This window comes from Eptatretus burgeri, chromosome 2 (assembly GCF_056783735.1).
Source record: "Eptatretus burgeri isolate ZD-2024b chromosome 2, Ebu_testis_v1, whole genome shotgun sequence".
NCBI lineage: Eukaryota > Metazoa > Chordata > Myxini > Myxiniformes > Myxinidae > Eptatretus > Eptatretus burgeri.
Window position 1 is genome coordinate 7,052,225 of NC_140962.1, and position 22,191 is coordinate 7,074,415.

Consider the following 22,191-nt stretch of genomic DNA (forward strand, 5'->3'; position numbering starts at 1 on the left):
ACGCAAACCTATATTTGGGCGGTGTATAGGCAAGTGACAGCATTTACATGGAGAATTTGCGTCGTACCCTCACTGCCCTCCCCCCCCCCCCCCAAAAGGCCACCGGCAAAGATAACAACATCCCTATACATCAATTGGGGTTATGCTGATCCTCTGTACCAAGTGTGGATGTAATTGACCAGGAACTGTTGGAGTAGTAGCCGACAAACAAACCCACAAACACTGGTCCGTGAATTGTAGTAAGGATACAGAAAATGAAATAACTGCTGTTTCAAATACAAAATCACTCTTGTATTATCAAACATCAGGTTCGAGAAATCAATTAGATATCATTGATGTGGACAGTTTGCGAGATAAGAACACTTGGAAATTGAAAACATTCCACAAAGCAAAGCATTCTACTTCTTCATGTGAAGCTCACGTTTATCAAGGACATTGGAAGTAAAAGCAATTCTTCCACCTGGGTGTTTCACTGTTTACAGATCACTAAAGTTGAAAAAATTTTCACCGAGGGTGTACATACGAATGATCTTGGCAAACTTATTTGAACTTGTGATAACTTTCTTGGCAATATAATCATCACCATGAGTATCCATCTCTTCTGAGCCATTTGATTGCCCATGACAATGGCAGTGCACAATGTTTGAAGCCACAGCCATGTGCTGATCGAAGCATGAGCATTGTCGGCAAGTCGTTTTTTTTAATCATAGCAGTTAGCGATAGTCACCAAGCACTGCTTTCATGACAAAGGTTCCTAAGCAGGCAAGAGCAGGCAAAGTAGCACACTTGATTTTAAGATGTCTCGTCTGGGTTAAATCCCTGAAAAAGCAGTCATACTAGTACTTCACAAGCAACAATGAGTACAATGACCTCTTCTTTCGTATGCAGCACAAGGCTGCGAGGTAGCATCAACCAGCCGTCCGCTGGTTAGCGCAGGAATTTGGAATTTGGTCACGGTGCAGGCGACAGCTCACCTACTCTTTGCAAAGGACACCATTCGATCTGTAACATCCACCAACTAATGCCAGCAGACAGGACACCCAGTTTAAAGTCCAAATGAGGGAAGGCACACATTGATCAATCGCCCTGCCTGTGAAACACTGGGATGGCAGTTTATAGTTGGGTCGGGACTTAAACCCAGGATAGACAGCTAAGAGGCGAGTTTGCTTACCTCGAGGCCATTCTGCCAGCCCACCACCTTGACCCTCAATGGGAAATTAAGCTTGAGATCCATAATGGTTGCCATGGTATTTTCAAAAAGAGAAAGCGATCACTTTCGCCAGCACCAAGGTTCATTCCAAATCTTTTCCCAAATGTGTGGCTGTGCTGCATCAACAGCACAGCTACACCTCTGCAACAATGCAACCAGTGAGCCAAATTATTAATTGAATATTTTTCCAAAAATCGAGATATAAAAAGAGCTCCGTCTCGATGTGTGCGCGTCCTTCCTTCCCACCGTCCGTCCATCCGTCCGTCCAACTATATCTCTTATTTACCTACTATCGGAGTGTACCTTTCAACCCTTTAGATTACTGAGACACCTTAGACCTTTGAAGACCTTCCAAGACCCTGATGACCCACAAGATGCAAAAGACCAGAAGACCCCAAAGACCCCGAAGAACCCAAAAGACCCCGAAGAACCCAAAGGACCAAGAAGATGCCCAAAAACCCCCGAAGACCCAAAAGACCCCAAGGACACAGAAGACCCAAAATACCCCAAAGATCCCAAAGACCCCAAAGATCCAAAAGACCCAAAATACCCCAATGACCTAAAATACCTAAAATAACACCCAAAATACCCCAAAACACCCAAAAATGTGACTTCAGGTCCATAACCACTCCACAGTGACACCGCCGCATAATCCCATGTCCTTAATTCCCCTCCCACCACACCCAAACTCTGTGCTCCCCGCCCCCTTTCTGCAAATCCTCAAACCCAACTCTGTCCCCTCTCTGCCCTCCCTCCTCCAAGCCAACTCTGTCATCCCTCCCCCTTTCTTCTTGAAGTCCTCAACTGCCCCAAACCCCAATACTCAATTCTACTTCCAACCACAAGTGCGTCCCCCTCCCAACGTCTCAATCTCCCTCTTCCAACTACCTGATGCACCCTCACCCCCAACTCTCTGTCCTCCCCTCACCATTTCTTCCTGTTCTTAATGTTACACAAATATACATAGCAAACATTGGTGCATGAGAAGGTCATTTGGCCTGAGATGCTGACGTCGTTCCTGTTCCCGTTTGTTAAGAACAACGTTAAAAAGAAAATTAAGATGGAACGTTAAATTCACAATCACTTCCCCTTTTCTTCCCTTATCCGCACTATAGCTCACGGACTGGTCTCTGTGTGTTTGTAGCATTGCTCATACAGTTCTGGGCTGATTCCATCCAGACTTGCTACATAGGACCAGCATCATCCATATTAATGTATAGGAGCGTTTTTATCTTTGCCGGTGGTCTTGGAGGGAGAAGGAATGCAAATTCTTCACGTAAAAGTGTATCGTGTAGCGCCGCCTCCAGGTGAGGGAGGGTATTACAAGTCTCCACCATTTACAATACACTATTCCTGTCCCCACGTTTTGCAGTGCAATGAGGTGTTTTGAATTATAAGCAGTCGGTATGTTTTTGCTTTTATGCACATAACTTCATGGGTTCTTCTTTTTTTTTGCCGACACAAAGCTGTCAGTTGCCTATACACCACCCAAATAAAGGTGCGTCAGAAGAACGTGCCACATGCTTGGAACAAGATCACCCATAGGACGGGTACTCTGCCAGTAATAACAACGACAGGAGTTTTGAGACCGTTTCATCAAAAACATTACTGGACTCATTTGAAGCAATACTTTTCATTAGCATTTGGAAGACCCTGGTAAGTTACATCCAACACATAAAAGAACCTTGGAGTTCAGATATATCCATCATATTTTGTTTACTTAGATTACTTCTCTCTTCGTATCAGTGGACAGGGAAATACATTGTGTTTGTGTAGTGGTTCCGAACCCCCCTTTTGTAACCCTTCTTTTATCTCTCACCCTCTCCTCCGCACCTCTTCCCAGCACATTCATGCAAACGAACAACACACTTTACAAAACCAACATTACACCTACAAAACTCACATTACCAATCAGACCCATCATAGAGCTTGGGTGCCACTTGTTATTGCAAGGCACCTGCATCATAGCATTTGGGTGCTGCTTGGTCTTGTGCAGTGCCTGCACTGACGAACCAATGAGCGCAGACCAACAGCAGCGCTTCAATGAGAAGGCAGCCTGCCCAAGTGTTTCTTTCTCTCTTGGTTAGACACTCGTGTGCAAATAGTGGATGATTGTTTTGCTATGGTCAGAGAGACTAGCCGACGTCTGACTTGCGGTTCCGGTCGGCCGTTCTTGATTTATAGGAGTGAGGTGTTGAGAGCATGGTTCCCTAACTGGGGGGATTAATATGCCGGGAATGTAACGCGGGAATTTGACATGAGGACTCTACCTAAATTAATAGTCTCAGACAGCGTCCATGGTTGCTTATTTAACCCATCGTGATGCAGAGTTATCTGCGGCTCGTCATCTTCAGGGTCAACTGTTGGGAAGCGGGTCCGAGAAGCACCTCGTGACCCGGCCGGCAAACCCGTAATAGCACAATTTAACTGTTTGGGGATCTTCTTGTAACTATGAGGGAGGTACACAATTTCATTATACTGCCCTTATCAAAAATAAATGTATTGTTACGGATGCCGGGGAGCTCTAAATCCACACTCCTAACAGTATTACGGACACAGCCATAAGAACTCTGAAAGGTGGCGTGTCCATAAAAAGACCACGGATGCCATCTACAACTTTCACTTCTCGCCGGGTCTTCGCCCCGTAAACCAGGGTCGGTTTACCGTAACTGAGACAAATGAAGCAGATGGGGAACCCTGCCGGCATCTGCATCATGAATATTAATTGGCCGAGCAAACCAGCATTACATGCCGCACCCTATCATCTCTTCGACCAATCATCATTCGGCCAACTACCCCAAGAGCGTTATCTCAGATCAAACCTGAGCAGGACAAGTCAAGACATGATAACTCTTTCATAAATTTATTACACTAGCCATTAATTGGCGGGACAAATGGTGGTTGGGGAAATCAAACAGGGAAATGGCGGGGGAAATCGGGAGAAGCCAGGCAAGCAATATTCACAAACATAACAAGCACATATACATTCCCATTATCCCCAATGCAATATGCTCACTATTAGTTCATTAAAACAATTACTTTGCACCTCTATGCAAATAGATCCAGACACCCCCAAAAAATGAGAAAGTGCTGGAAGAGGGGAGAGAAATAGGTAGTGAGGGATCTTCTACGAGCCTCTCCGCACCTTCCACAACCCCGGCTGTGATTGTGGTCGCCACAATACTCGGCAATTCGGGTTCACCTCCCATGCACTCCCTCTAAGATTTCTCTCTCCACTCCATTAGCACCCCGGTGGTGTGGGAATCCTGGATGCTCTTTGGCCGAATGCGATGCACTGCATGGCTGATCGGGAATATCGTCTGGTCTTGCGAGGCAGGCAGCTCAGTGGTGGCATGGCGACAGCCAGGGTGAGATGAAGGCATGCCGAGCTCGATGTGTGCATCCGTTAGTGAGGTGCAAAAAGCCGTGGAAAGTACGAAAGAATGAGTTAAAGAAGAAAGATAGGAAAGGTAAATAATAAATAGGAAGACAAAAATTAGAAAGGAAAGTCAAGAAAAATGCAGGAAAGAAAACGAGCAAGCGAAGGAGTGAATCTATAATCTGTGATCTCGCTCCAATCTCCATTGAAGCTGTGTGTGTGTGAGATCTCCCCTGATCTACTGTGTCTCTGATCTCCTCCGAACCACTACGAAATCGACTGCATCTCACCTTTTATTGACTCCCGCTCAACACTTGTCTCGTGGCTTCCAGGCCCCCACATTGTTTCAGGATGGTGGGGATGGTCAGGGGTCTACTTTGGTGATGCTTGGCTGGATCTTCGCTTTCTGCCCAGTAACAGTTTAATTGAGCAGAGGGGGGGAGACTGCCTAGGTTCTATCCGGGGGGGGGGGGAGGGGGGAGGGCAAGAACTCGCTGCCCACCTGTCGAGGGTGATGGATTGTTTCCGCTCGAATGGGAGGTGGACAAGGCAGGCGTTTGGGGAGCAGTGCAACAAATTATTCGCCAAGCAGAAGGATGCAGGAATTTGCTGTCGGTACCATGAGCATGTGTTGCGAGAAATGATTCGAGTTGAGGATGTGCAGAAAGGAAAGAACACAAACTTATTCTAACTCACATTCACAACGCATATCTATCCACATGAAAACAACGTATTCTTAATTACTAAACAGAATACTAAGGCATAACTCGGTTTAAACCTATGTGCATGTGCTTTGTCTTCCTGGGGGTACACGACCATCACAGTATTTGAGTGAAAGTGACAACAGAGATAATCCCAACATGACAATGAAGCAAACATTTTATTATAAACATGAACCCACAAAATAACTTCCATTTGTACCTTCACAACAGTGACCTCAAAGCCAGCCAAATGTAGCACAGGCTCAGCATTCTGCTCAAACAAGTTCTTTGCCTTCCTGCGCAAACATCACCATTTACATGTGAATTATAATTATATACACGACTGTAATTACTGTACATATGTGCACACACACGCACGCACGCACGCACGCTTTATTGGTTTTCCACCGATGTGCAACGTGGATGAAATCAAGAAAATCTTTTATGTTGATTCTGGTTTGTTATACACATGGATTACAAGAAGAGCCATTCGACATCCATATCTGGTGCCCAACTGTGTCTGCGGACGTCCTCCTGCAGTTACCTTTTCTTGGAGGTTGGTTGCAGGATTTGCACTACGGCCACCTTAAAACCCTTCATTCCGCAAAACATTAAAAAAAAAACGCAAAGAAAACTGAAAAGTCACTCTATGAGAGTACCTCCTGTGCAGCTGCTCTTCGCAGGGCAGCTCAGCAGATGACGGGATTGGGGCAAAGCCTTCGGGACCCCATTCTTTCGTGATAGGAGGAAAAGCACGGGTGAACCTTCCTGGGTCGGATTGCATTGGTGTGTGTTAGGGTGGTGCCGAGTTGTCATCCACCAGACGGCGGTCTCCTCAGGTTAACCGGAGGCAGTACCTTTGAGTGGGTGCCTGGAATAGCCTCACTCGAAGAGAGGATGACCACCCATCTCTGGCATCATCTGAGCTCCAGAATTTGAACATTGGTATTGCAGCACTGAGGTTGTGGAGAATGGATTGTGGGGAGATCATAGCAGGTGGTTACACCTATTACTGGTCTGGTCGCTCTATTGGTTATCATGCCCAGGGAGTTGCTGTAGCTGTGTCCAATAAGCTGATCTCCCACATTACGAGACTGAGTATTCATCACTCCTTGGGTGTCATTTCGCTGGTCTCTGTTTATGCTCCGACTGAGGCGAGTGATCTCACTGTGAAGGATGCATTATATGCCGCACTCTAGTCTGTGTTCATCAGTGCCCCAGGTGAGATACTCTTCAATTCCTGGATGATTTCAATGCATCAACTAGCACCGATAGGGATGGCTATGAGACATGCATTGGTCCCCATGGGTCTGGAACTGTGAACCAGAATAGCACTAAGTTCCTTGACTTTGCAAGAAGTCATGGACTTAGGGTGGCTCGTTCATGGTTTCAGCGCCCACAAGTTCATCGCTGGACTTGGTATTCCAATGCTGGTGTGGTGGTGAAGGAGATTCACCATGTGCTCATTGATGGGCACTGGAGGATGATCCAGAACTGTAGAGTCTAAGGGAGTTCTCATTTCCTCAATATTGACCACAGGCTTGTTGTAGCAACTCTGAAGTTACAGCTTACATCCAGGACAATGGTATCATCCCAGCCTAGGCTGGATGTTTGCAAGCTCAAGAATGAGAGGGTACCTGAGGAGTTTGCGAACAGGCTGAGTTGGAATTTGGAGGGTCTGGGTGTTTTGAGGATTCCTGAAGAGTTGTGGAGTGCCTTCAAGAGAGTGCCATCCTTAATGTTGCCGGTGGATGCGTTGGAACCCACCATCAGGTGAAGAAGAACTTTGCCTCCCAAGGGACACTGGATAACATTGACCAGTCACAGGGCCAGGCTCAATGGCAGAGCTGAGCTGTTCAGGGATTTGAGGTGTAAAACTGGAGGTGCACGGAGGTTGGACAAGGAGGCCTATGTGCGAGGAGTCTGTGAAGAAGAAGAGAGCATCACCTGTGGTCAAATGATTCTCGTCCTGCTTAAAGAGGAATTTGTGCATTGCTTTCCTCCAAGCCCATCCCTGATGTACTGCAGTGAAAGAGGAAGGTGGTGGGCTCTTGGCAGAGGAGTCTGAAGTGAAGGCCCATCGGGCCGGTTACTTTGAGTGGCTGTACAAAGCTGACCCACCAGGGGTGTAACTATCCTTTTTGCTAACCCTCCAATCAACTGAACCACCTTTGTTTGTTGAAACAGGCTGCGGTGAACCAGTTGAAAGGGGGGGGGGGGGTAAAGCTCCTGGGATATGTGGTATCCATGCTGAATTTCTCAAGGCTGGTATGGTGGAAATGCTGCACTCATACCATTGTATCCAGTTCTCTGCTCCATTTGGAAAACAGGCATCATCCCAACTGACTGTAAGAGAGCCCTTGTTGTCCCTTTCTGGAAAGGGAAGGGTGATCGCCAAGACCGCAACAACTACCAAGAGGTGATGCTGCTCACTGCCGGGCAAGGTCTTTGCTCGGATAATTATTGATAGGGTTTGCCACCATCTGCTTCAGTACCAGCGTCCAGAGCAGTCAGGCTTTACACTAAAGAGGTCAACGATTGACAGTATCCTTGATCTTTAGGTCCTCACTGAATGCAGACGATAGTTTCGGCAGCAGGCTGTTGGCAGCTTTTGTTGATCTCTGCAAGGTGTTCGATTGAATGAAACGGGATTCCCTCTGGAGAATTCTCTGTCTTTGTGGGGTGCTACCAAAACTGATCAATCTAATTTCTGAACTATACTCTGGTACTGAGAGTGCTGTGAGATGTGGTGGTTCCATCTCCAACTTATTTCCAGTTGTTACTGGAGTTCGTCGGGGTGCGTTCTGGCCCCCACACTTTTCAGCACTTGTATGGACTGGGTTCTGGGGAGGATGTCGGAGACATCAAGATGCGGTGCATCATTTGGGAATGTCAGATCTCTGACCTTGATTTTGCAGCTAATGCAGTCATCTTTGTGGAGATTCTGCATCTCCTTATGGGGGCCCTCGAGGTACTGAATGAGGAGTTGGAACCACTGGGATTACAGGTATCCTGGGTCAAAACTAAGATCCAGGCTTTCCATGACATCTTGGATGCTGCTATCTTGTCTGTACCTGTTTGTGGTGAGGATGTTGAGATCACAGGGTGAGAGAGAGAGTCACGTACCTTCACAGTGATATATTGTGGAGCCAGAAGTCAACAGTCTCTGCATATTGTGGAGCCAGAAGTCAACAGACAACTGGGTCTATCATAGGGAGTCATGGATTCACTGGATAATGGGGTGTGGTGCTGTCGATACCAATGCAGGAGGATGAAAGTCTGAGTCCAAGTTCTTGGTGCTTCCAGTCTTGGTCTACGGATGTGAGACTTGGACTCAGACTAAGGATCTGAGATGGAGACTTGGCTCCTTTCGGTACCAGGTCTCTTCAGAGAATCCTTGGTATCGCTGGTAAGATTTTGTGCCCAACGAGCGGTTGCCGAGAGAGACTCAGATGAGATTTGTTACCTGCATAATCTGTGAGTGTCAGATGCAGCTGTATGGACATGTGGCTCATTTTTCTGATGCTGATCCTGCTCACCAGATTCTCTCAGCCAGGGAGCCTCATGAGTGGAGGAGGCTAATGGGCCGACCATCTCGTGGTTTCAGCAGGCTAATTGGCATCTCAATGAGATGGGGATGGGCCAGGCATCTGTCCGGGAGATGGCCATATGGAGACCCCTGGAGTACTGCCGGAAAGTGGATGCAGCGACGTGCTGCTCCAGCGCATGCTCCCATACCTGACCTAATCTTTAGAACTCATTGGAATTACCCTTTCAAACTCATTAGAATTACCCTTTTGAATTAACTTTTAGAACCCTCTGGAATTACACTTTATTACCCTTTTTGCATCAAACATGGTGGGTTAGAAAGGATCTTCTTCTTCAATTTTACAGACGGACGGACGGACAGCCAAATATTGAAATAGCTTCACCGCTTCAAAATGGGCCAAAATGATACATTCTGAGTGTGGTTTTGGTCCCCTATTACAACGTTAATTTTGTTAGGTTAACGGTATTGTAGTCCAGTCTTATTACGTCCGCCACCTAAGGTGAAGGTGGTTATGTTTTCACCCCTTTCTGTCTTTTTGTGGACAAGTTCGGTGTGTAACAAGGATGTGGCTCACAGCTTTATGGAGCCTCAAACCCGATTAGATTTTGGTGAAGATCCGGATCCGGATCCGACTAATAATTTAAGTGATTCTTCACCATTGAGAGATGTTATCTTCACCAAAAAATCTAAATTAACCAATCAGAAGACAGCTTGAAACCAAATACAGACCAGCAATTTATGACATCTCACCGAGGCATCACAGCCGAAGCATCATTGCTTTCTGGAGCCTCAAAACTGCAGTCATATTGTTATACCTGCAAGTGCCCGATATAATGCCAAATTTTCCATGACTACTTTTTTATTTTCTAATCAAGTTATGACCAATCAAATGGGACATATTTTACCGTTTAAAATTTGGATACCTCACCCAAATCTCTCCACCAGCAAGCCATGCTGCGAGTAACGTTTACCAGGATAAAAACGTGCACAATCAATTGAAAACAATGATGTCATTTGGCAATGTTAGCTGTATGATGTCTCCCCAAATGAATGTTCCAACTGAACGGCACTCGGTAGAGCACATACCTACGCCAGGCTGAACAGTTTACGTTTTGTATTCCACTGATAGGCTGGGTCTGCATCCGACGGGAAACAACATCGAATCGGCTTGTTCTAACCTAACCAACTCACCCACCTAGTTTTGTCATAAACTCTTCCACAACTTTTTGAAACATCATGCTATAAATCGTTTTTGGTCCCATCGCTCAATGGTGAAGAATAAATTGCAAATTAAAAAACAAAATTTCTCGGATCCGGATCTTCACCAAAATCGAATCGATTCTTCCTTGTGAAACACCCAACCTCTCTACCAAGTTTCACGCGAATCCATCCACAACTTTTTGAGATATCCTGTTCACAGACAGACAAACAGGGGTGAAAATATAACCTCCGTTCACCTTCGGTGGCAGAGATAACTGAGGACTTGATTACTGGAGAAGTACCCAGCACCTGAACACCCCAGTCGTAAGGAGCTCTCAACATGACTTTTTTCTTCTTCTTTTTTTAAATGCAGAAGAGGAATGATTCTAATAACATAAGGATGTAAAAAAAAAATAAGGTATTACAAATTTCAGTACCTGTACCTGATGGATTTTATACTACGAGTACGTGCCGGTAAAAATAATAATAAATAAATAAATAAATATTCAAACCGCGAGCAACAAACAACAACCACACAGGCCGTTTCTTCGCTCTCGCGTGCTCGTACGTGCGTGGCCCGGAAGTTCGCATATTATTCGCAGTTACGATAATTCGTAATTTAGTTTTAATACCCGATTATTCAATTAGCACCAACGTATTTTACCTTTTTGCAATGTCGTGGCAAGGAAAAACAAAAAGAGAAGAGAAGAGAGAGAAAAATTTTTTACTTCCTGGTTCGGAGCATACCAGCACTCTGATGTTACCGAAATTTATGCACCGTCTAATATGAAAACGATCATAACTTGGGGCATTGTGTTTATCTATAAATGTGCATAAGAAATCGAGAAATTATTAGAATACACGAAGTCATCACTCTCAGGAAGTCCATACGTTGTAACCTGTAATGGGGAACGCGGCTGAGCTTCCCTTCCCCATCGGCCATGCCCACGCAACAACGTGTCTTGTCATTGGTTTGGTAAATAAATGGCCATAACTTGGGAAGCACTTGTCCGATTAATATCAAACCTTGAAAAGGCACATCCTCAGGTCTCCAGCAATATATCTGGCAAGTTTCAATTAGATCGGACCAGCGGTTGTCGAGAAACAGCGGTCTCACACACACACACACACACACACACACACACACACACACACACACACACACACACACACACACACACACACACACACACACACACACACACACACACACACACACACACAGCTGGAATTATAGATAGATAAGTATAAGGTATAAGAGGCACAACAAATGACAGAACAAAGTAAAAATCAGGTACCCCGTTATAGAAATCTTTAAATTGTAACAATATCCGTGTTGCCTCTGAGCCACTAACAGTTCTTAAATATGATATGCAGAATCAGAAATTCAGTTTTACAAAAAGGTCCTGCTCTTCGTAAATTATAGGTGGCGCTTTTCATACCCCTTTCCTGCAGCAGCATTTAGGAACACAGTAACACGTTTTGGTCTCTCGCTGGCACCCAAAGTTTGTCGCCCGTATTCCTGCATAGCAACAGTAGGTGAGGGCAAGTTGATTAAGGGGCTTGTAATACAGTGCACAACATATACAATACCAACTATAACCTCGGGCAGAAGCATTTAAATACATGAAAAGGTCCCATTATGAGTGTTCAGTTTCTGAATCACCTGTCGGCAGGTATTTCATTTTTGCTATATATATATATATATATATATAAATACAAACAAAAGGAAAACAAAAATTGAGCAAAAAGGAGGGTTGAGAAGATAAGGGGAAAAGGGAGGTTAGGGTGGCTTGGAAGGGAGTGAGAGAAAAAGGAAAGGGATTTGGTGAGGATGAAAATAAGCATTTGAGAAGGAAGAGCAATTTACTGGAGAAGGAAGAAAAGTAGAAAAGGGATGGCGGTCAATAACTCTGCCCTTATTTGGAATGAGCAAATACCACCCGTCACTTCGCTGAGGGGAATATGAAGAGAGGTGGGAGAAAAAAGGGGGGGAGGGAGGGGGAGCAAGGGGGAGGGGAGAATGACGAGGGGAGGCGAGAATGACGAGGGGTGGGGGAAGGGAAGGCAGCATGAGGTGAGAGGAAGGGAAGGCAGACGTGTGGTGGAGTGTTAATTACAATTCATACAGTCTCATCAAAATGATTCTGCAGAGAACAACAGTGAAGGTGGAAATAAAGTAATGTCTGAAATACATTTTCTACTGATCATACTATAAATACCACCCAGAGGCAAACACTGCCTGGACAAGTCTGGAGATAAACACAGTCCGGAAGCAAACAAACACTGCCCAGGCACAAACACCGCCCAGGCACAAACACCGCCCAGGCACAAACACCCCACAGACATAAATACCGCCCAGACACGTCCGGAAACAAATATACACACATATCTATCTATATATATATATATATATATATATATATATATATATATATATATATATATATATATATATATATATATATATATATATATATGTAGATATACATACATATACCATATACACATAAATATATATATATATATATATATATATATATATATATATATATATATATATATATATATATATATCTTCTTCTTTCGGCTGCTCCCATTAGAGGTCACCACAGCGGATCATCCGTTATGATCCGCATACTGATTTGGCATAGGTTTTACACCGGATGCCCTTCCTGACGCAACCCTGGTCGCCTCTTACGACACAGGGATAAGGATTGGGTTTCGCCATGATTCCGGGCTGCCCTACACCCTCTCATAGCACGGCCAAGTGCAGAGCTCCTGTCCTCAAGCGATCCTCCAACCCAAGCCTCCGAGTCACCGGATTACAGGCGCACGCCAGGACGCCGGTTATATACATACATACACACACACATATATATATATATATATATATATATATATATATATATATATATATATATATATATATATATAAACATATATATATACTGTTGCGGGCCAGGGGCCGGTGGCGAGGACGACCGCCAGGTGGGGGAGGTTACGCCATCTCCCACCAGACTCCCCAGAACTGTAGGCCGTCGCTCGGATAACTCCGCAAGCCGGCGGGTCGTCTAACCGACCGTGGACGCCAATATCTCAACCGTGTAGCGTAGGGTCTATTTGTCTATAACCAATTTACCTAATTAACTACCGGGGAAACCATGCCCTCGGTACGTCTTGCTTGAACTGGGTCACTCTACCGACTGTGGTAGAGTTCCAACCACCGACTATCAACTCCAGTTTGGGTGCAGCCGAGCGGAAACTGCCAAAGCCGTGCTGGCTGGAAAGAACGGATTATCGGGGATGAAACCCCGCTTACACTCAGACCCGTACCATGCTAGACCAATGTAAGAAGGGACAGAAAGGGACTGGGACCATTTCTAATAAATTTATTAACAGTAAAATAAAGACAAAGGCAAGACTTGGCGCGAATATGCAAGCAGGGAAATATTTACAATAAGCAAAAACACTTACTCAGTTCTACTTAACGACGGGCCCACACACAAAAAAGAAAAGAAACCCCAGTCTTTATTTGACCCTCACAGCCGTGAAGAGAGAAAAGCTGGGGGTCAGAGTTCGGTGGGGACCTGGTCATCCGTGGGAAAGCATGCTCTGTAGTGCGGCACCTGCCAAAGATCGTCGGTTTGGTCCAAATCACACGTGTGGCACTCATGGCTCGTGGCAGAGCTCGCGTGGCGAATAGTTGGGGTCCACAGAACTCCTCTCCTCATAACAGCCACCGTGAAGAACAAACCAGACTGCTCACAGCCACCACGAAAACTCCTGACCCAACCACCGTGAAAACTCCTGGTCCAACTACCGTGAAAAACTTCTCACTCAGAGAGTCTCGGAGATATATCTTCTCCCACCACGGGGAGGGGCTCTTGGCGAAAAACGCCTCGCTGTCCGTCCCTCATTGGACAGGGTCCTACGGCCCACCTTTCCGGGGCGAGGCCTTAGCCCCTGCCAGGAAACCCCAACCGCCCTTTCCACGCGGGGTCAAACTTGATGAGTAACAGTTTAACGCTGCAACGGCCCTCCCAGGAAACCCCAGCCAGTCCTCCACGCGGGTCCACACTCGACGAGTAACAGTATCAACGTTGCAAAGGTACGTTGGTGGTGCAGCCGGTTGGCGGTGGATCGTGATGGGCCGAGGGGTCATGCAGACGGCTTGTTGGTTGTTCGATGTAAAGATTTAATAATCAAACTAAAAAAAGTCGCAACGCACGTTTTTGATTCTCCCACTGGACAAAAGGAAAGGGATCTGACTATACATGTACTTCACGGGATAACTGACTTTTGGCACCTGTATGTTGAATGCAAATGGTTTCCAGATCCGTAACACTACTCCCCCCCCCCTTTTTATGGACTCGAACCGAGTCGTTAATTTTTGTGTGGCATGCAGGTGTAGGTTTTCCCCTAGTACGTTTTATGTACGGATCCCTGAGTGCGACATTTGGAATACATGTCCCAAAAATAAATAACCTAGTGCGTTGCGTAACTGAACTAGCAGATTAACTCGGATAACTTAACTATATTGCCGGCACTAAACAAACAACGGGTGGGTTAAAATTATGTACAGTCCTAATATTTACACTATCATGGCTCAGGACCTGTGACTTGAGGAGAGAAAACACAGCAGAGTTAACATTTGTGGGTGAGTGCACAGCAGGTACTGATGGTCAGACGTCTTTAGGGCCTTCAAAGGTCCATGGTTTGTCATTGAATCCTTCTTCTTTTTTTTAGCTGTTGGAGGCAACTCACCGTAACACGGCAGGCCATATGCCGTCTCACCGGCCATTTGAACTGGCCTTTATGCAACAAGATCTCCGGGCTGCTCAGTGCAGTACCCGGTCCATTTGAACTGACCTTCATGCAACAACAATGGGATATCCGGGCTGCTCAAATGCAGTCCCCGGTAATGCGGCTGCCTGCAGGGCAGCCCTTGCAAAACACTTTTAGAGATGATCCTGGAGCACATGGTGAAGGTTGTGAATGACAATGCAAACAAAGGCATGGGCAGGTATGGAGGCAAGGCAAAGGCAGGCAGAAGCATGGCATGGCAAAAGCAGACCAGGCGAGATGCAGTACAAGAGTAGGTCGGCACACGAAGCTGGCCTGCCTCGGTCTGGACTCGTGAGGTTGTGGAGGGAGAGTGGTGGCGCCGGCTGGTCTGAAAACAGGCTCGGACCTACCCTGTGGTCTCCCCCCAACCTATCGCCTATGCCTGTCCTTGTCCATACCCACCCCCATTAGCTTGCAACAACAAAATTAAAAAACAACAACAAAATTTAGACTATTTTTTACTTTTATTTATTTATTATTTTTACCCCATTTTTATTTATAATTACGTGTGTCCCAAGCCCCCTTTATTGTCCTTGTTTGGCTAACCTGTCCAAACTATCTACTCCCAATCCCTAAGATTCCTTTTTTAGGGGATTGATTAGACTATTGAATCTGACTCGAGGCCCAAAGCAGCCTCAGAATAGCTCCCACAGCTTTCAGCAGTTTCCAAGATGAGTCTTGCAGCCTACGAACAGCAAAGGGATGGATGGTGCAAAGGGGTACATGTTGTCCATCTATCCTAACATTTATTAAATTTTAAACTATCCCCGGGGTTTTTCAATACGCCTGTCTCTTTAAACTATCAGTTCTAGCAACCACGATTCCCGTCGCCTGTGTTGGTGTTCGTTATTAATTTGGGGCTGACCCGCAAATTTTCTCCCGTGCTCTTGCACAATTTCGGGGCTGGGCAGCGTGGCTCAACTGGCAGGTCGACCCACCTGCCGAACTCGATCCTCGGCACCCCCACCTGCCGAACTCGATCCTCGGCATTCCCGGGTTGCTGAGGCCGTCTCCGAGCCTACCTACTCAGTATGAACATGGGGAATGCCCCTGGCAGTGTCCCCTTTGATGCCGACGTGGCATTTTGGTGCTCTGGGTCCCGTTTCCCTGGGCTGCTCATGCCCATTGCACCAACTCGGTCCCTTGGACCGATGGCCTACTCCGGTGCCCAGGGAGCCCTCTACTCAGTACGCACATTTCAACAGCCACGCTCCCAGCCGGTCAATAGACTCCTGAACCCTTCAAAAGGTTTCATGCCTTCGCCCAACACCAACAACAAACCGACAACTGTTTTGGTTAATTTAACTAACCCACTAACTAACATTTCCCTAACCCCAGGTTCCCTTGGGTGGGATTCACTCCTCCCCCCAATCATTCGTTCGCACCATGCATTCCACTCACACTTGGGACCACTAACCCATATTCACTCATCGTACTTCGCTCTCTTCATCTCTTTTTTATTTTATTTTATTCACATCACACTGACACTCCACCTTCTTTCCCCTAACTAGCTTGTGCCCCTCGTCATCCCTTATTTTAATGCACGTTCCATTTAATTATATCGCTATGCTACATCCCCACTACACGTACCATGTCTGTCTATGTCTCCAATTCATTTCTAATTCTAAACTAAATTGCCCTAACTGATTTTACCAGGCCCCATGGAGGACTGCTCATGCTCCATGAGGCCGGTCTATCTCATGCTAAACCCTTCCCACTAACTAGTGCTCCTTTGCCCAAGCACGAGGATGTTCGCTACATCCCGGCGGGGCATCGTGTACTCGGAGCAAGGCCCTCCGAACCTTGCTTCGCCAGGGCGGCAGTTTACAACTCGCTCGTTCCCTCCGTATGGGCGATAATCGAAAGCGAATCGTCAATCGCCTCAACCACCCTCCTCCGAGCCATCCACCATGTGAGCCAGCGTGCTCTACTCACGTGGTCTGCGTGCTGCGCGATCCCTGGTGACATCACTCGCACACGGGCCCGGTGGTGTCGCCATTGGGACTCGCTCTGCGCGCCCCCGCGAACAGTACTCGCGGCGAGCAGCACGTGGGCCTCTGTGCACGTGCTCACATGGGGGCACGTGCTTTCCAAATTCACACAATTCAATTCGTCGCCATTTTAGCCGTCCGCGCTGGTGTCTTGTACCAAGCGCGTAACATTTTAACGCTGGCTCTCGATCACGCGACCGTCCACGGTTGGGCGGTTTGCAAAATACGGTACGGATCTCGCATACAGCGTCCCGCGGAGCCGGCGCGGTCTCCAAAATAGCTCCGTCCATTACAAGACCCACGTCTCCCTTCTGGATTGGTCCGCGTCCCATTTCCACACATTCCATGTCATTGGTATCACTCAAACATTCCAACACACACTCTGGGATATTCACATCGGGGGCTCGTGTTAGACCAAAAGATCCCAGGGTCTCTTTTCCACTCAATCTCGGCATGTGCTCATTTGCACCATGCACCTGCTCGACCCCGCTCGGCCTTACCAGACTCACCTCGTCACAGCCTGCCTCGAGGGAGCATGCAGTCTCCCCTCGTTCCTGTGGGAGGTTAATCTGACCCTCGCACTGGGTCTCGACACATGCCCCAAGCTCAACCCCAATGTCCCTTACCTGCTCTACTTGTGTGCTCCTCTTTAATTTCATGCAACTCGTCATTCACCTCCTCTAATTTCTGCGTCTCTTTTACCTGATTTATCTCCCTTCGTGTCTCTGTTAATTCCATCATCCCCTGTCCGAGTTTACCGGCCTCTCCCCCAATTATCGTAACGTCACTCGTCGCCTCGACCTTGCCTTCGTCATCGCGGTCCGAACAGCCGTTACACTCCCCCTGGACTCAGAAACTTATTCACGTGCAGGCACCATTTTCCGGTCCATGGTCTGCATTTCACTCTTCACCTTTACCAACTCCGCCTTCATTTCTTCCTGACCCGCCTTCAGTGTTTGCATATCCCCATTTAGAACTTGCATGTCACTCATTCGTTGGTTTTGTAAATCCATTCCCATGCTTGGCATTTCACCTCTCATTTCTTTCATATTCACATCCATTCTTTGCATATCACTCCTCTGTGCTGTATTCCCATCCATTATTTGTTTTATCATCTCCATCATCTGGCTCATGTCAAATGGCGGAGCCGATAGCGGAACCGATCTGCCATTATCGGGTGTGGAACCGACAGGGATTGCTTTGTCCTGCATAGGGGAAATTTGATGCAGAGGGTGCTCATGCACCGCCGCTGCCACCCCCAATGTTACCTCTGGGGTTGATTGCAGGGGAGGGTCTTCCAGAAAGGTGTCATCCTGAGCCAGGGGTTCTTTTAACATTGTATTAGACCCCACCTGTACCAGCCAGTCTTGGTCTGCCAAGGTCCGTGCTTGGAATTGAATAAAATTTTACTGCTCTTAATTTGGAAGGAAGGGGGAGGTTGTCAAGCACACCTCTGGTCCGAATCCCGTTAATTTCTCTGGAGGCGTTGAGTTCGAATCCCTCTCATGACACCAATTTGTTGTGGGCCGGGGGTCGGTGGCGAGAACGACCGCTAGGTGGGGGAGGTTACGCCGTCTCCCAAAAGACTTCCCCGGAATTGTAGGCCGTCGCTCCGGATAATTCCGTGAGCCGCGGGTCGCAGAACCGACCGTGGTCGCCAATATCTTGATCACGTGGTGTAGGGTTATTTGTCTGGAACTAAAGTGCCTAAGTATCCACGCAATCTAGTCTACCGGGGATCCACACCCTCGGAACGTCTGGCTGAACCGGATCACTCTACCAGCTACGGCAGAGTATCGACTTCCACCTAACAACTCCGGCTCGGATGCAGTCGAGCGGGCCTGCCCAGGACGTTCCGACTACAATGTACCGATTACCGGGGATGAAACCCTGTCTGAACTCAGACCCGGACCATGCTGGACCAAATAAAGAAAGGACTGAAATGAGCTGGGAACATTTCTAATAATTTATTTACAGCAAATAAAAGACAAGAGAAGCGAGACTTAAAGTTAATATTCAATGCAAGTATTTACAATGGCAAAAACACTTATGCAGTTCTACTTAAAGACGGGCCCAACACACTCAGACACACACACAAACGAAAAGAAAACCCAAGGTGCTTTATTCGACCCTCCAGCCGATGAGTGAAACGAGCTGGGGGTCAGAGTTCAGCTTGTAACTGGTCGTCGGAGGGAAGGCGTGCTCCGTGATGCGGCACCTGACAAAGGTCGATGGTCCGATCCCCAGGCGCATGTGGGGGACTCGAGTCTCGTGGCGGAGTTCGGGTGGCGAATAAGCGGGGTCCGTGAAGGGGGGCTCAGGGTCGTTCTGTCCTTCCTTGTAGAGGGCCAGCAAAAACCCCTTCGTAACAGCAACGTAGACCTCCTGTGACCACTCCTCATAATCGCTCCTCGTAACCACCCCTTTGGAACAGCAAAAACCCTTCATCCACAGAACTCCTCTTGCACTGAACTCTTCGTGCCAACGCCAATGGCAACGACACAGGACCTTTCGTCGACACCACTCCCGTTTTTCCACCCCTCTTCTGGCACTGCCCGAGGATATATCTCCTCCCACAAGGGGCGGGGGCTTGGCGAGAATCATCTCGCTGTCGTCCAACATTGACCCTCGGGCGCACCCTTCCGAGGCAGAGCCGTGGCCCCTGCTTGGTTGCATCGAATATCCCTCGTGGCCACGTGGCCTCGCTCGCGCAGAGAGTAACAGGATCTGCCTTGAGAAAATCGTCGTATCAGAGGAGTTCGTCTGTGGGGCTGGAGCGTGATGGGCTGGTTGGGTCACGCAGATGGGATGGTAGATGTATGGGATGTCGATGGCTGATGTAATAACCTAACTAAAGACATCACAATGCATGTTTTCGAGTCTCCCACGAGACAAAAAAGGAAAAGGACCTATCTCACACATACTTACTGGCAAAACTAACTTTTGGGAACTGAATGTTGAGTGCTCATGGTTTACAGATCCGTAACAATATATATATATATATATATATATATATATATATATATATATATATATATATATATATATGTGCAAAAAACAGTCATGTGCCGCTTAACGACGTTCCGGGCAACGACGGATCGCATATACGATGGGTCTGCCAGCTCTGAAAAAATAAAAAAATAAAAATGAAAAAAAAAATGTAGCTGAAAAATTCCTATCGCAGAGTGATGTCGCCTCGTATAAAAATAGCACATACAATTATGTACACTCTACAGAACATAATACCTCATAATGATAATAAACGACAGTATGGCCCTGTTATAATGCGATCGTTGAGGTCCATAAAATGTCCGCTAAAAAAACAGGGTCGTGCTAAAGCGGGATTCAAGGAAATCTGCTTTCAAACTGAACCAATGTTTCCACGTTTACCTTCTAGCAAGTAAATTACCTTTGAATTGAAGAATTCCACGAATAAATCGTTGTTGTTCGTCAATTAAAACACAAATTTATTTTTAGTGAAGCTTTTTATGTTGTTAAAACAATCGCACTGTTCCGAAAATATATCACAATTGACAGGTGCTCGTTTATTCATTTGTAAATTATAACATCAATGCAATGATCACGGATTTATAAATCCAAATGCTATTTATTCACCTTTCTACAATCGATGCGAGAGGAGGTTGTAAGCTGCTGCTAACAACACTGATGGCCGTCATGAACTGCACAAAGGTAAATCTTACGTGTCTTCTGTCTCTTGGATGTGTGTTACAATTGCCGACAGTATTCAGTACAGTAACATGCTGTACAGGTTTGTATCCGAGGAGCAATAGGCTACACCATATAGCTTAGGTGTCTAGGTTTGTGTAAGTACGATGTTTGAAAACGAAAATGAAAAAAAAAAATGATGTTCGCACAACGATGACGTCGCTTAACGACGCGTTTCTCAGAACGTAACCCCGTCTTTAAGTGGCGCATGACTATATACGTATATATATATATATATATATGTATATATATATATATATATATATATATATATATATATATATATATATATATATATATTGTTGTGGTTGAGGAAATTCGCAAACCACCATTCAGGTCCCGTAGGTGAGATATCTCTGTAAGTACATGTGTAGTTAGCCCCAAACCCGTTGTTTAGAGGGAATAAATGTCATTCATTCGGGCTGCGACCCTTTAAGATAGCCGTTTTTCTGTTCTATCTTTATTTTGAACCAACCACGTCTCAACCTCCATCACACAACAACCACCGACCGCAACGCCGCTTCACAACAACAACAACGCCAACAGCCACGGCCTTTACCTTCACAACTCGCTCTCGCAACCATCGCATCACCGCCATTCCAAGCGTCACCGTGGCCAGGGACCGCCACTTTAGAAACTCCACCACCTTCACCTCTTCTCCTTCTGCAGCCATTCCCGCACCACTTGTGGGTGCCGAGCGTCGGGCTGTCCTGGCCTCGTACAGGGCGCGCGCTGAGCCGCGGGTACAAAGAGCGGCCTTTCCGAGGGGAAGTCGGATCAGGAATGATACACGCCCACTTCCGATCCCTCCAATCATTAAGCGCGGGGCGATTTGGCACCGCCTCCAGGTGCGTCGGAGTAGAATCGATATATGCAAATTCGAGGATCAGGGGAGGTTCACGCCCACTTTTCCTCCATCCAATGGGCGAGTGTGGCTCCGCCCCCGAGCCCATCCTGATCCGGAAAATTTGCATATGGGATCTCCTACACCACTATAAAGCGCCGAGCGCGGGGCGAATTCAGTCAGTTTCTGTTTCGGGCTCGGGCGAGTTGAAGAGGTGTGGCGGCGGCGAAGTGTGGCAGCAGCAGTCAAGACGGGTCTGGAGGAGAGTCAGTCTGTCGGGGTTCGGAGTCTGTCGGGGAGCTGGAGAGAGGGGAAGCCGGGAGCGCGGTCGAGGCGCAGTGGAGTCGCTCGTCGCGGGACCCAAGCAAGCCAGCTATCCTCTTTCCCCAGAGCATCAACAATTCCCCCCCTTGTATCCCCCACCCCCCCCACGCTGAGATAGTGCGAAAAGGGGGCCCCGTTCCCACCCCATTCCAAGCAGTGCCAACGAAACCCGCGGAGGAGCGCGGAGTCGGGGCACCGCCGCCATTTTGCGGCTCATCACAAGACGGGTAGGCTCCACGCGGTCTCTGCCCCAGGCCCGTCTGCCCCCCCCCCCTTGTTGAGGGTGGCCCTTTTTCTTTTGCTTTTGAGTATATGTGTTGTCGGCGCCGTCTGTAAAGTAAAAAACTGTGTAAGCGTTGCCGTATGCTCGCGTAGTCGGTAGTAGATCTGCATTGTGTTTCTTTTGTTGCAATTGCTT

General features: G+C 47.1%; 1 protein-coding gene across 6 annotated transcripts in view; it reads right to left on the minus strand.

Annotated features, from left to right (window-relative positions):
• AGK (acylglycerol kinase) overlaps positions 1–22,191 on the minus strand; it is a 102,422-nt gene that overhangs the window by 60,360 nt on the left and 19,871 nt on the right. For 3 of the 6 annotated variants that reach the window (XR_015052828.1, XR_015052829.1, XM_085861799.1), the window contains exons 4-5: positions 11,483–11,562; positions 5,511–5,586 (exon numbers count right to left, since the gene is read on the minus strand). The exons of 1 other annotated variant lie outside the window; for it this stretch is intronic. Coding sequence is in view for 3 of the 5 variants with exons in the window: in XM_085861799.1 (XP_085717925.1) it covers positions 5,511–5,586; positions 11,483–11,562 (156 nt within the window). In the remaining 2 variants the exon portion in view is untranslated. The remainder of the gene's footprint in view (positions 1–5,510; positions 5,587–11,482; positions 11,563–22,191) is intronic. 2 more of the 6 variants (XM_085861809.1, XM_085861836.1) reach the window with 2 other exon arrangements.